The sequence below is a fragment of the Melanostigma gelatinosum genome, assembly GCF_949748355.1.
Source record: "Melanostigma gelatinosum genome assembly, chromosome: 9".
NCBI classification, from domain to species: Eukaryota; Metazoa; Chordata; class Actinopteri; order Perciformes; family Zoarcidae; genus Melanostigma; species Melanostigma gelatinosum.
This window is the reverse complement of record NC_136642.1, coordinates 1656372-1670784: the sequence shown is the minus strand read 5'-3', so window position 1 is coordinate 1670784 and position 14413 is coordinate 1656372. Positions and strand designations below refer to the sequence as shown.

At 46.1% G+C, this 14413-nt stretch overlaps 1 protein-coding gene across 2 annotated transcripts; it reads left to right on the top strand.

Moving 5' to 3' along the window:
• The first annotated feature begins 910 nt into the window (after positions 1 to 910).
• On the top strand, positions 911 to 14413 carry nagpa (N-acetylglucosamine-1-phosphodiester alpha-N-acetylglucosaminidase). 2 transcript variants are annotated; one of them, XM_079275685.1, is made up of 12 exons: positions 911 to 1044; positions 1873 to 2087; positions 2178 to 2448; positions 3780 to 3919; positions 4870 to 4978; positions 8124 to 8252; positions 8916 to 9121; positions 9283 to 9330; positions 9712 to 9840; positions 9924 to 10055; positions 11331 to 11412; positions 12990 to 14413. In XM_079275685.1, exons 1-12 carry the CDS (start codon positions 962 to 964, stop codon positions 13222 to 13224), a joined length of 1779 nt encoding a protein of 592 aa, XP_079131811.1. In that variant the 5' UTR covers positions 911 to 961; the 3' UTR covers positions 13225 to 14413. The 2 variants fall into 2 exon arrangements, with proteins under 2 accessions (XP_079131811.1, XP_079131812.1); XM_079275686.1 differs by having other exon boundaries at positions 12893 to 13229.

Here is a 14413-nt window from a genome sequence, read left to right as displayed (position 1 = left end):
ATATTTACAAAGCAGTTAATCGATTAATGGATCATATGATCAGCAGATTCATCAATCATGAACATAATTAGTTCAAAAGCAGCTCACGGATATTTCACGGTGTGGTATTGGGACATGAGTTTGAGTGTAATTGTACCATGTATGCATTATTTTTTATTTGTTTGCATTTATACTTTGTATCAAATCACGAAGTAGAAACAAAGTGTGTTCTTTAATAAAACCCTTTGTTTACATGTGTCGGTCCAGATGACGTGTGGCTGTGTGATGAAGTCACGAGGTGATGACTGTCATGTGACCGCTCTGCATCAAGTTACAAATATTTCGTCAGAAATACCGGAACATGTGGATATTTCTTTCAAAATAAGAGTAAAACATTGAAAGAAAATTCTAAACTCGCTATTTTTTTAATCTCTGAATTGTTTTCCCCCGGTTATATATTTAATCTACATGTTTTTATTTTAACATTTACTATTATCATTGACAGTATTTTTATGTATTCATGTACACAGTGAAAAAAAGACATAAAAATATTTTTGACCGGACGAACAACAGATATAACGAATAACAGATCTACTGGTACGTCTGAATGAACGTCCCATAAATGGACCAGTCAAAATATATTGACATTTTTTTTAGTGAGTCAACATTTTGATATTTTAACAATTAAAGTTAATATTTGATGTCGCTTATCATTTTTACTTAATTTAATTTCCATAATTACTAAAACGTTTTTTTCATTACCTGGTCGAAACGGGCTTCTATTAAAAGTAGTTTATTTAAAAAACAATTCTAAAACTAAAATAGCTGATTTGGCTCAAACTGTCTGGCTTTTATTTCGTAAAAGGTAACCGGAAGCCGTGTGTTTTATTTCCTCTACCGTGACGGCGTGATCGCTGGATGATGACGACGATGGGTCCAGCAGGAGGAGAGCGGAGTTCAGGCTAGTTTCTCTCCTCCTCATATGGCAGCAGCGTCGGTGAAATATCCATTAGTGTGGCTGCTGTTGTGGCTCTTTGTCCGGCTGTCAGAGACTAACAACACCCGGTAAGACCTCCGGTTCAACTGTCTTTAAGATAGCTGCTAATGTTAGCCATGCTAGCTGTTAGCATAGCTTAAAAATGAAAAAGAAAGTGTGTCCAGACACACACACACACACACACACATAGCTTGAGTTATCCGGATATAAATTGTTCCTCTTTTGGTAAAATCCTGTGAACTTAAAACTATTCTAACACCAGTTAATGCTGATATAAGTTAGCAGCTGTTTGTCTGACTTTTAAAGTTCTTATCAGAGTTGTTGAGAAACTTTACAAAGTTCACAAACCTTCAAACACAACAAGACCTTTAATTAGTCCTCTTATTTCGCTGAACATACAAAGAACGAAGTTAAAGTCTGAATAAAGTAAACATGCCATTAAACTAGTTGTCATATCACATTAATAGCATTTCGTGCATTTTACACTTGTACTGCGTTGTGATGATTTTAAAGGCTGATCTCAAATGTTTAAACTTTGTGAGTCCAGTCATCACGTGTTGGTTTCAACTGATAGTTTATATATAAATGTTGCTGTAGTTTGTCCCTTTGGCCACAAGATGGCGCGGTCGGACCACAGTTACAGAACAATGCCTTAAAAAAGAGAAGATGAGAGAAATCTTTATTTATTCAGGAGGAAATGATTGTGTAGCAGTTGAAGTATAAAGTGGGAAAGATTGAGAATAAAACGATAAAGATTATCAGTAAGATGCATAAACCAAATGTACACGATGTCTGAAATATAAACAGGTTAATGGTCAGGTGGAAAATATCACATAACGTCATATAATATATGTGTATTTCATAATATACGTTTAACGTTCTTCCTCTCGTCGTAGAGTCTCTCTGGACGATGACGTCATGTTGCCATACGCTCGTGGCCACGCCCACGGCCCCGCCCACTCCCACCGCCACGTCAGGGACTGCCAGCCCGCCGTCCACGGCAACTCCACCCACGAGAGCCGGCCCTCCTCCGGTAACCGCGGCGGGCTACCGGTGGCCGAGTCCACGGTGTTCGTGTCGGACGTCCCGGGAAGCTCCAGGCGGGTTTACGGTCAGTCAAGATGACTCTGGATCTGATCTTTTGTTTGACCAACCTCTGGTTCATTGAGTGTCCCTGAAAGCATCTCGTCTTTGCTCCCAGGTCACGTGACGGTGGTCCGCGACCCGCTGAGGACGGTGTCGGTGTTGGAGCCCGGCGGGCCGGGCGGCTGCGCGATGAAGCAGAGGGCCACGGTGGAGGAGACGGCCGGCAGCACCGCCGGGTGTCTGTACGCCCAGAATGCCGGCTTCTTCAACACCGAGACGCTCGAGTGTCTGGGCAACGTGGTGAGCGACGGCCGCATGGTGAGGGACAGCGGGGGGGTGCAGAACGCCCAGTTTGGCATCAGGAGGGACGGCAGCCTGGTGTTTGGGTAAGAGAGCCAGATAGGAGCCGTGATACAGAGTCCCAGTGTTAACCTGTCAATCACTGTAAGCCCCGCCCCTAAAGCATCCCCTGCTTTATGGTCTGTGTGACTCTAAATGGAGCATAATGTACTAAATGAACATCATGCTGTATTGAAGAAGACTTGAAACTAGAGATTGAGACCATAAACGTGTGTGTGTGTGTGTGTGTGTGTGTGTGTGTGTGTGTGTGTGTGTGTGTGTGTGTGTGTGTGTGTGTGTGTGTGTGTGTGTGTGTGTGTGTGTGTGTGTGTGTGTGGGGACCTCGTAGTAGTGTTATAAATATCCAGGTCCAATAGAAAGCTGCACTTCATCGGCGCAAAGCCAGATCATTGATGCTGTTAGCGCCTGTTCTTTCTCTCCCTGTTGTGATGTTTCACAACACCGTCCTGCTGTAAACACAGCTGGTTACCTGAAAAGTGGTGTCTGCTCAGGTGAGTGAGAAGGAGATCGAACGTGAGCTTCCTGGAACAAGCTGAAGTTGTTGTTCAGAGGTCTAAACGTCAGACTGGGACACTTTAACTGGTTGTAAACAGAGGTAACGTTCTGTCACAGTTCTGTGGCTTCACCCAGCTGTCAGTTCATCACTTTAAACATCTGGATTTGGGTCAAAGTTGTCAGAATGAGAGACACAAAGATGCTTTTAAACTTTTCTTTGTTGCTATTGTTATGATTGTGTTTTTGAATTATTCTTTAAATCGGAGACTTCTCCATGAGGTTCACAGTTTTGAGTTTTATGTGAAACATTTCAATTAAATATTGGATGGACTGTGTCGCTCCTCCTCGGTCCAGATGTGGACACTTCTGGTTGCAAAAATCCAAGATGGCGACGGCCAAAATGCAGATCTCGAGGCTTCAAAACGTCCCCAACAGGTGACATGCAGACATATTTCACATTGTAGTTCTGCTGTTTCAGTCCATTCTTTGCACACGACATCTATTGCATCCATGGGGTTGTTTCTTAGGTCAGAGGTCAGAGGGTGGGAGGATTTAACCAGGTGATGGTGCTAAAAGTCAGCTGATCACCAGAGTGATGTATCTTGAGGGGAACATGAACGTCTGAACCGCATTTCATGGCAATCCATCAAATAGTTTTGGTTTTCACAACCAGTGAACAGGAAGTGACCATATCTGGACTGAGGAGGAGTGACGTAGAGACCTGTCAATCACTGTGTAGCCCCGCCCTAAAGCATCCCCTGCAGCTTTGACACATGAAGCGGCGGTTACTCCTGCTGTAGAATCATAAACACTCAGGAATGTTGAGGTCCTGACTATCTGTCTCCCCTCGTCGTCTCCCCAGGTATCTGTCCCAGGAAGACGTTTTGGACCAGTCCAACCCGTTCGTCCAGCTCGTCAGCGGTGTGGTGTGGCTGTTGAGGAACGGAGAGGTTTACATCAACCAGAGCCTGGAGGCCGAGTGTGACGAGACACAGGAGACGGGTACGCTCACACTCGCAGTACCGCATACAACTACACTAACATACTACATACAATATACAGAATATCACAACCGGCCCTTTAAGAACCTGCTGCCACCTGTAATTAAGTGTAACGACGTCTCGTCTGACCCGACTCGCATCCAGTTATTATTGAACTGCATTATGCTCTTTATTGTTACACACACACACACACACACACACACACACACACACACACACACACACACACACACACACACACTGTAAAAGTAAACAAAGGATTTGTTTTTCCCAGAACTCATCTGTCATTGTTTACATAATGTTGAAACTTGACCTCATCTTTTTATAACCTCATGGCCGCTCTGTAGAGACGGTCTGTCAACAACCATATTATTATGATGATATACACCGCTTTAATCTTGATTTATTCCCTCAGTAAACATTGTAAACATGAGTTTATGTCTCAATCTCTAGTTTCAAGTCTTCTTCAATACAGCATGATGTTCATTTAGTACATTATGGTCCATTTAGAGTCACACAGACCATAAAGCAGGGGATGCTTTAGGGCGGGGCTACACGGTGATTGACAACTTCAGGCTTCAAAACATCAGTCCACAAACCAACGGACGATGTGACGACGACTACGTCCACTTGTGATCTACAGGTTATGAATTAGGATCCATTGATGCTCGTAGGATGGACTAGATGATGCAGGAAGATGCAACAATACATGTTAAACACAGGGCTGATAGTGTAGAACATGATATACAATATGTAACTTTCATTTAGGGGAAGTCTTCACTGTGCTGCATGACTGAGGAGAATACTGCTGGGACCTGGATGATGAACTCAGTCGATGATTATCGGATCAATGCTCTGAGTATTGAGTCAGCGGTTGGACTGAAGAGGTTTGAACTGTGATCTGTTCGTCCCGATCTGTACGTTCAGCTTGTTTTTCTCGTACTTTCACAGGGAAATTCCGCACTTTTGTGGACGTGGTGTCGGCGAGGACGGCGGTTGGCCACGACGCCGAGGGCCACCTGGTCCTGTTTCACATCGATGGACAGACCGGAGTGAGGGGGTAACGGTCTCACACTCAGTCATACTTTAGTCTTCTCATTCCGCTCGCTCAGTAAGTGGAGGAAAGAGAGCAAAGAGAAAACATATGATCATTTATGCCATAAACATAAAGTGACTCACAGGCCTTTGAGTCACTACAGAAGTAAATATGCAGGGTTTGATTCTGCATCACTGAACAAACGTAGAGGAAACGAACCGTGTGCACTCTGGATTGTCTTTATAACGCCGGGAACACCGCAGACACTCAAGACACTGAAGATGAAGATGGACGTTGCGTTTACACGCTGTGCTGTCAGAGCTTGTTAGGGGTCTGCTACAGTGAATGTATGAGACAACGGGCCCCTGGGTGTAGACATGCAAAGGGCCCCACCACCCCTCCTACATAGGAGCAAGAAACACTGACTCGAGTTGTTTTGTGTCTCTGTAGTTGTTTTGTGTCGTTTTGTGTCTCTTTGTAGTTGTTTTGTGTCTCTCTGTAGTTGTTTTGTGTCTCTCTGTAGTTGTTTTGTGTCTCTCTGTAGTTGTTTTGTGTTGTTTTGTGTCTCTTTGTAGTTGTTTTGTGTCCCGTCGTAGTTGTTTTGTGTCTCTGTAGTTGTTTTGTGTCTCTCTGTAGTTGTTTTGTGTCTCTCTGTAGTTGTTTTGTGTCTCTCTGTAGTTGTTTTGTGTTGTTTTGTGTCTCTTTGTAGTTGTTTTGTGTCTCTTTGTAGTTGTTTTGTGTCTTGTTGTAGTTGTTTTGTGTCTCTCTGTAGTTGTTTTGTGTTGTTTTGTGTCTCTTTGTAGTTGTTTTGTGTCTCTTTGTAGTTGTTTTGTGTTGTTTTGTGTCTCTTTGTAGTTGTTTTGTGTCTCTTTGTAGTTGTTTTGTGTTGTTTTGTGTCTCTTTGTAGTTGTTTTGTGTCTCTTTGTAGTTGTTTTGTGTCTCTCTGTAGTTGTTTTGTGTCTCTCTGTAGTTGTTTTGTGTTGTTTTGTGTCTCTTTGTAGTTGTTTTGTGTCTTGTTGTAGTTGTTTTGTGTCCCGTCGTAGTTGTTTTGTGTCTTGTTGTAGTTGTTTTGTGTCTTGTTGTAGTTGTTTTGTGTCTTGTTGTAGTTGTTTTGTGTCTCTTTGTAGTTGTTTTGTGTCCCGTCGTAGTTGTTTTGTGTCTCTCTGTAGTTGTTTTGTGTCTCTGTAGTTGTTTTTGTATTGTTTTGTGTCTGTTTGTAGTTGTTTTGTCTCTCTCTGTAGTTGTTTTGTGTCTCTCTGTAGTTGTTTTGTGTCTCTCTGTAGTTTTGTGTCTCTCTGTAGTTGTTTTGTGTTGTTTTGTGTCTCTTTGTAGTTGTTTTGTGTCTCTTTGTAGTTGTTTTGTGTCTCTTTGTAGTTGTTTTGTGTCTTGTTGTAGTTGTTTTGTGTCCCGTCGTAGTTGTTTTGTGTCTTGTTGTAGTTGTTTTGTGTCTTGTTGTAGTTGTGTTGTGTCTTGTTGTAGTTGTTTTGTGTCTCGTTGTAGTTGTTTTGTGTCCCGTCGTAGTTGTTTTGTGTCTCTCTGTAGTTGTTTTGTGTCTCTCTGTAGTTGTTTTGTGTCTCTGTAGTTGTTTTTGTATTGTTTTGTGTCTGTTTGTAGTTGTTTTGTCTCTCTCTGTAGTTGTTTTGTGTCTCTCTGTAGTTGTTTTGTGTCTCTCTGTAGTTGTTTTTGTATTGTTTTGTGTCTCTTTGTAGTTTTGTGTCTCTCTGTAGTTGTTTTTGTATTGTTTTGTGTCTCTCTGTAGTTGTTTTGTGTCTCTCTGTAGTTGTTTTGTGTCTCTTTGTAGTTGTTTTGTGTCTCTTTGTAGTTGTTTTGTGTCTCTTTGTAGTTGTTTTGTGTCTCTCTGTAGTTGTTTTGTGTCTCTCTGTAGTTGTTTTGTGTCTCTCTGTAGTTGTTTTGTGTTGTTTTGTGTCTCTTTGTAGTTGTTTTGTCTTGTTGTAGTTGTTTTGTGTCTTGTAGTTGTTTTGTGTCTTGTAGTTGTTTTGTGTCTCTGTCGTTGTTTTGTGTCTGTCGTTGTTTTGTGTCTGTCTGTCGTTGTTTTGTGTCTCTCTGTAGTTGTTTTGTGTCTCTCTGTAGTTGTTTTGTGTCTCTCTGTAGTTGTTTTGTGTCTCTCTGTAGTTGTTTTGTGTTGTTTTGTGTCTTGTTGTAGTTGTTTTGTGTCTTGTTGTAGTTGTTTTGTGTCCCGTCGTAGTTGTTTTGTGTCCCGCTGTAGTTGTTTTGTGTCTTGTTGTAGTTGTTTTGTGTCTTGTTGTAGTTGTTTTGTGTCTTGTTGTAGTTGTTTTGTGTCCCGTCGTAGTTGTTTTGTGTCCGGTTGTAGTTGTTTTGTGTCTTGTTGTAGTTGTTTTGTGTCTTGTTGTAGTTGTTTTGTGTCTCGTTGTTTTGTGTCTTGTTGTAGTTGTTTTGTGTCTCGTTGTTTTGTGTCCCGTCGTAGTTATTTTGTGTCTTGTTGTAGTTGTTTTGTGTCTTGTTGTAGTTGTTTTGTGTCTCTTCGTGGTCGGTACATGTCTCATTAAGGGACATTTTGTAGGTGAAGGCCGGGGGGGGCCCCATCCAGAAACCCATCCCTGAGTAGATGTATTGAATAAATCTTTAATCGACAACAAGAGTGAGGCGGAGGTGAAGGAGAAACGGCAGAAGGGAGAGGGGCCAGGGGGAGGGGCCAGAAGACCTCTCCACCAATCCAATGTATTGATCCGACCCCTCAGTGCAGCAACACTGAAGATGAATGCGTTGCTGTTAATGACGTGACCTCGAGGAGCACAACAAGCTGACGTATCTGGACACGTTCGCTGTCCGTCTGTACATCTTCACTCGATATCAGAGCCGCTCAATAACCCGTGTAGCGGTCAGCGAGACCAACACAACGACCTCCCGCTCACCGCCTCTCGTGAATAACAGCAGCCTCACCGGTCGCCAACCAGCACGTACACAGAACACGATTCATACAAAGCTCCAAATCAATTGTGCCAAAAACTAAAACTCTAAACAGCTTCAATGTATTTGAGAGTTGTTTTCTCAAAAACGCCCTGAAAGTTCATTGGAACCCATTCAAATGTATCCTCAAGCGAGCGTGTTCACCTGCTCTGATAGTTGTCTGGATATTAATGTGAAAGCTAAATAAGGAGCTTCCCGTCCTGCTGTTGTGGCTGTGCAGCATGAACCTGTGGGAGGTGGCTGAGTCTCTGAAGAGCTACGGAGTCGTCAACGCCATCAATCTGGACGGAGGCGGGTCCTCCACCTACGTGGCTGACGGCTCATTGGCCAGCTACCCCTCCGATCACTGGTGAGCCAATGAAACCCTTCATACGTGTCATCAAACCAGGCTCGTTGGAGACGAGCCTGGTTTGATCACAATCCATCGCCGCACAATGCATGCTGGGTAGATTTGTGTCCGACTTGCTCTGACATCTTGAACACGTGGTCGACGATGACCTCACGCAGATTTTAGAGCCAGTTACTCTCCATCGACTGCATGACCCAATGCATGATGGGAAACGGCTGGCTGTCTCCTGATCAGAGAGCTGATTGGCTCTTAGATTTACCAGGTTTTGTAGAAAATCCTATTTTTCTGTGTAATTGTAGTATTTAACGCTCGATTGTTGGTTATTAGTCTCATGTTGTCCAACAAAGGTTTAATCTAAAAACATCTCGTGTGGTTGATAATGATAAAGCTTATTTATAGAAAACATAACGCAAGTTTCCACACAAATATATATTTACAGACCCGCATGAGTAAATCCAAATGAGGTCTGTGAACTACAAGTAGCCTACAAATCTAACAGGAAGTGAGTGTTTCTTTGACTTCCTGTTTATTCTCTGAAGGCTGAAATCGCTCCTGCTGCTTCCGCATTATCTCGTCTACCTTCCAGGCGAGAAGCAGTTCATCTGGAACGAGCCTACTATCTCCACCATGAAGGTATCCACTAATCCTCCCTCTTCCTCTCAGTGAGTCCGACAGCAGGTGGCGCTGCGCTCGGCCCGTCTCCACCGTCTTGTGCGTTCACCAGCGCCGCTGCCGGCCGGCGGACTGCAGCGGACACGGAGACTGTGTGGACGGAAGCTGCTGCTGCCGGGAGGGCTGGCGGGGCGCCGCCTGCGACTCTCTGGTGTGTCGGCCGCCGGCCTGCGGCCGTCACGGCGTCTGCACCGCCGGTAAGTGAGGAAGAGGAGGAAGAAGATGATGAGGAGGAGGAGAGAAAACATTTTACTACTTTGTCTGTTCGTTTCTCCTAAATTCATTCAAAACATCTTCTTCTTCCTGCTGGTTGCATCTCAATGTTAATCTGTTTCACGTCTTCTTGTTTGTGTTGTAGATGGTTGTGTCTGTGATGCTGGATGGAGAGGAAAGAACTGTAGCCAAGGTACACACACACACTAACACACACACACGCACACACACACACGCACACACACACGGGGCGACTGTGGAGAGCAGGGTCGTCCTTCAATCAGAGGATCGGCGGTTCGATGTGTCCTTGAGTATGAATGTGATGGAATCTGATCGGCACTGAGCCCCTTCTATCAGGGTGAACGATGACGAGCAGTGTGAAAGAGCTTTGAGTGGTCTGAAAGACGAGAAAAGATCTATACAAGTACAGTCTATTTACACGCACGCACACACACACGCACACACACACGCACACACACACACACACACACGCACACACTAAACCAAAGCCTGTAAATACAACCTCCTCCCTCCTTTGTTATTGCAATCATTGCCCCCCCCCCTTCATTGACAGAGTGCCTGCCGGGCTTCTTCGGTGACGGCTGCAACCAAACCTGCGTCTGCGTCAACGGCGGCTCCTGTGACCCCGTTAACGGACGCTGCGCCTGCACCTCCGGTTTTCACGGCGCCGCCTGTGAACAAGGTAGAACCACCACCCTGGAAAAAGAGAAGATTCTGAATGGTACCTGGATTCAGTGTGTGTGTGTGTGTGTGTGTGTGTGTCAGTGTGTCCTCTGGGCTTCTTCGGTCCGTCCTGCGCTCGGGAGTGTCGCTGTGACGACCAGTGTCCATGTGACCCGCAGACAGGAAGCTGTAATGCCACGCTGAGAGGAGAGACCAACCACACCTTACACAGAGGTACACGCTCACACACACACATTAACACACACACACACATGCATTTACACACAGGGAAAAGTGGAGGTGTTGAAGATGTCTGTGAACACCGGAGACATGATCAGCACAATGCTTCAGGGTGGAGGGGGGGGGGGGGGGCCTGTTGACGTCCATCTCCAGAATAGAGTCTTCATTGTGGTGGGGGAGGGGACGGGTGGTTGAGAGGCACGGCCCCCTGCTGAGCTGTGGGAGGGGGTCACGGGGGAGGGGGTCAGAACCGACCCAATGTCCTTTAAAGCGACGGTAAAAGTAGTTGCGCTTGTTTGCCAGGTGCAGGTCGTTCATGGAGCAGAGGCGCTCCAGGCTTTTAGTTGATCTCTTCATTTGTTGGATGATTTGAAGCCTCCATGTTATTGTGTTGGTGTGTTTCTGTCCAGCAGCAGACTCGGTGGAGGCGATACGATGTGTAACACCCAGCAGCTTCTCACGCTCGCTCATAAGCAGACATGAGAGCTTCTACAATAATTAAGACTCCAAAGCTTCTATGGAGGTTTTCTAATGAAGGTCTTCAGACCTCATCACCCGAAAATAATATTTAATGAAATCCTCTTTTTTTCTTTTTTTTATCAAATCGTCTTTCTTAAATGAATTTAACTCGTAGTTCCTTAAGTTGGCCCTTTTCCTTTAAGTTCATGTTGAACCCACTTGAACTCTATTCATCTCCTTTCTTTATCAGTCATCAAACTGGAAAGGTATAATAAATACCGTAAAACAAACAATGTTGACTTCACATTATTTCACATATGAAATATGAAGTGTTGATATATGTGTGTTGGTAAAAGCTCACCATAAATAAATGAACCCCAGAAGTTACAGATAGATTGGGTTTGGTTAAAAATGACTTCTATGAGAACGTGTAATGATAATAATAAAAATACATTTTATTTATAGAGCACTTTACAAACATTCAAATCAAATCAAAAAGCTGAACACGAAGAACAGAACACCCGGCTGTGTCAGGTGTTCCAGAGGGAGGACGCTCTGCTTCAGCATAAAGATATTTATTGTCGCTATATTTTGGTAAAACTTTTAATCTCGATTCTTGATTCTTGTTCTTATTTCATTAATGATTTCAGCTCCTTACGTACTTCATATAATAACAACATAAACTACGTCATGATCTGATCTTCATCTCTCCGTCTGCTCTTTGAAAGACGAAGAGTTTACTCGTGATGACATACATTATTAAATGGTTCTTCTCCTCCTCCTCCTCCTCCTCCTCCTCCTCCTACACAGCTGGACATTGTCTGGCGGAACAGATGTTTACACGTTGGAGACGAGATGAAGAAGCTCACAGAGAGCAGCTTCATCTGACAGAGTAAGTGTCACAGGTCGAGTCACGTGACCCACCTCACCCCTTCACCCCCTCACCTCTCCTCTCCTCACCCCCTCACCTCCTGACCTCACCCCTTCACCCCCTCACCCCCTCACCTCTCCTCTCCTCACCCCCTCACCTCCTCACCCCCTCACCTCCTCACCTCACCCCTTCACCTCCTCACCCCCTCACCTCCTCACCCCCTCACCCCCTCACCTCTCCTCTCCTCACCCCCTCACCTCCTCACCCCCTCACCTCCTCACCTCACCCCTTCACCCCCTCACCTCCTCTCCTCTCCTCACCCCCTCACCTCCTCACCCCCTCACCCCCTCACCTCTCCTCTCCTCACCCCCTCACCTCCTGACCTCACCCCTTCACCCCCTCACCTCCTCTCCTCTCCTCACCCCCTCACCTCCTCACCCCCTCACCTCCTGACCTCCTCTCCTCACCCCCTCACCTCCTCACCCCCTCACCTCTCCTCTCCTCACCCCCTCACCTCCTCACCCCCTCACCTCCTCACCTCACCCCTTCACCCCCTCACCTCCTCTCCTCTCCTCACCCCCTCACCTCCTCACCCCCTCACCTCCTGACCTCACCTCCTCACCCCCTCACCTCACCTCCTCACCCCCTCACCCCCTCACCTCTCCTCTCCTCACCTCCTCACCCCCTCACCTCCTGACCTCACCTCCTCACCCCCTCACCCCCTCACCTCACCTCCTCACCCCTTCACCCCCTCACCTCTCCTCTCCTCACCCCTTCACCCCCTCACCCCCTCACCTCCTCACCCCCTCACCTCACCTCCTCACCCCCTCACCTCACCTCCTCACCCCCTCACCTCCTGACCTCACCTCCTCACCCCCTCACCTCACCTCCTCACCCCCTCACCCCCTCACCTCACCTCCTCACCCCCTCACCTCCTCTCCTCTCCTCACCCCCTCACCTCCTCACCTCCTCCTCACCCCCTCCTCTCCTCACCCCCTCACCCCCTCCTCTCCTCACCTCCTCTCCTCACCCCCTCACCTCCTCTCCTCACCCCCTCACCTCCTCTCCTCTCCTCACCCCCTCACCTCCTCACCTCCTCCTCACCCCCTCCTCTCCTCTCCTCACCCCCTCACCCCCTCACCTCCTCTCCTCACCCCCTCACCTCCTCTCGTCCCCTCACCTCCTCACCCCCTCACCTCCTCTCCTCCCCTCACCTCCTCACCCCCTCCTCTCCTCTGAACAGTCGACTTTTTGTAGACTTCAGTGGAGCCGATAAACAGAAAATGAATTGACGATTGTTGTGATTGAACGCTTCAGGAAAACAAATAAAACATTTCATGATTCCAGCTTCTTAAACAGTTCCATGCTCTAAAAGTCCAAAGTTATTTAAAACAGATGTTATCACCAAAACATGCAGCTTTTGTCGAATGAAATATTCTGCTTCAATCCAGATGTGTTGGCGTTTAGCCTTTAAAACAACATTTCCTCTGCGGTCAAACAGCTGCTTGCTTCACACCAATGAAGGCGGCGTGTGTGTGAACGGGCGTTCGACACACACCTCACCAGAAGCTCTGAGTGACCGCGCCGTCTCTCCTCAGGCGCAGCTGGCTGATGATCACCGTTGGCCTGTCCTCTCTGCTGATGGCCAGCCTGCTGCTTCAGCTGGTTCGGGCGCGGCGCTGCCCGGCGGCCGCTCGCTCCGCTGAACGTCGAGACTTCTCTTACGTCCCGCTGAACCGCATCAACGGAGGAGCGGACGCAGACGGCGGGAAATCCGGGTTCGCGTCGGACGACTCTGACTCTCAGGATGAAGTCTGGTCCCCGGGGTCGTAGATGTCAGGAGGGCCGACGGGGGACGAGAGAGGCTCGATTTAAACGGCTAATCTTGTCGAAAAACGACAATCTGGCAGGAAGGAAGAGGAAGCTTAACTGACATCAAAGTGTTTCTGGCAGCCGGTCAGATGTTTGCCCCCACAGCTGCAGGTAGGACGAGCTTCCCACTGTTGAACTGGTGAACTGGTGAAGTGAGACTTGTTGTCCAGCTATCTTTGAGCTTAATCGGGTGTTTTCTGGTTAATCGCCATGAACCCTAAAAAGAATGCCGTCATCCTTCTCACAGAAGTAGCGAGTGAGACCAGCGACATTACAGTAAATACTTAAATATCCGCCATCATTCCGTCAGAGAAATCTATCAGATTATAGTTCAGCCTAGTTAATGGACCGTATAGCTGCATTTTGGGACCTTTATAGATATGATAAGTATGTTTCGTTGGTTTACCACGTCAACAAAAGTAAATGTCTCGCTCAAAACTACTCAAAAAGACCAACAATATCCATGTACGTGCACAATATTCAGAATATTTTCACCTCTTTGCCTGAACTGAAGCTGTTATTTAGCTCAAAAGATTCTCAACCTATCGTTGACTTGAACATATATTGATTATTGCGGCAGAGTTCTGAGAGGTTACCTTACTGTTGTTGTGAGTCTGGTGACTTTGAAGAGAGAATATTTCCTCGTGCTGGTTCTCTAAACTCCATCTCGACTTTAAAACAGCGCCGCTATCCCGTCAGAGAGGCTCGAGCTAACAGTCCGTCCACTTATTTAATCCTTAAACAGCTGATTATGTAATTCTGGTGCCACTGATTCACCTAAATGATAGAAACCAGCTCCGTGGTGCCGGTTCTCCAGGCTCGCCGGTGTTAAGCTCAGTTTAGAGTTAGACTGGGTTCAACTTCACGATGACACTTTGAACTTTGAACTCCTCCCATGAAAACAAACTCTTACTGAGTTGTTGTTGTTGTGTTTTCAACACAAGGATTTGTAAGATGTTTTGTCAGAATGCACTGAGCTCCATCTGAGGTCAACGTGCTCGTTCACATCGGAGACTAAAGAAGCACAATGTCTTCAACGAGCCACCGATGTTTGATTCAAACTTCATCAGGATTTCTTACTGCATCAATGAACTGTCACCAAACTTCCTGTTTTAAACACATCAATAAATGTATCGTTTGACCACTAAAA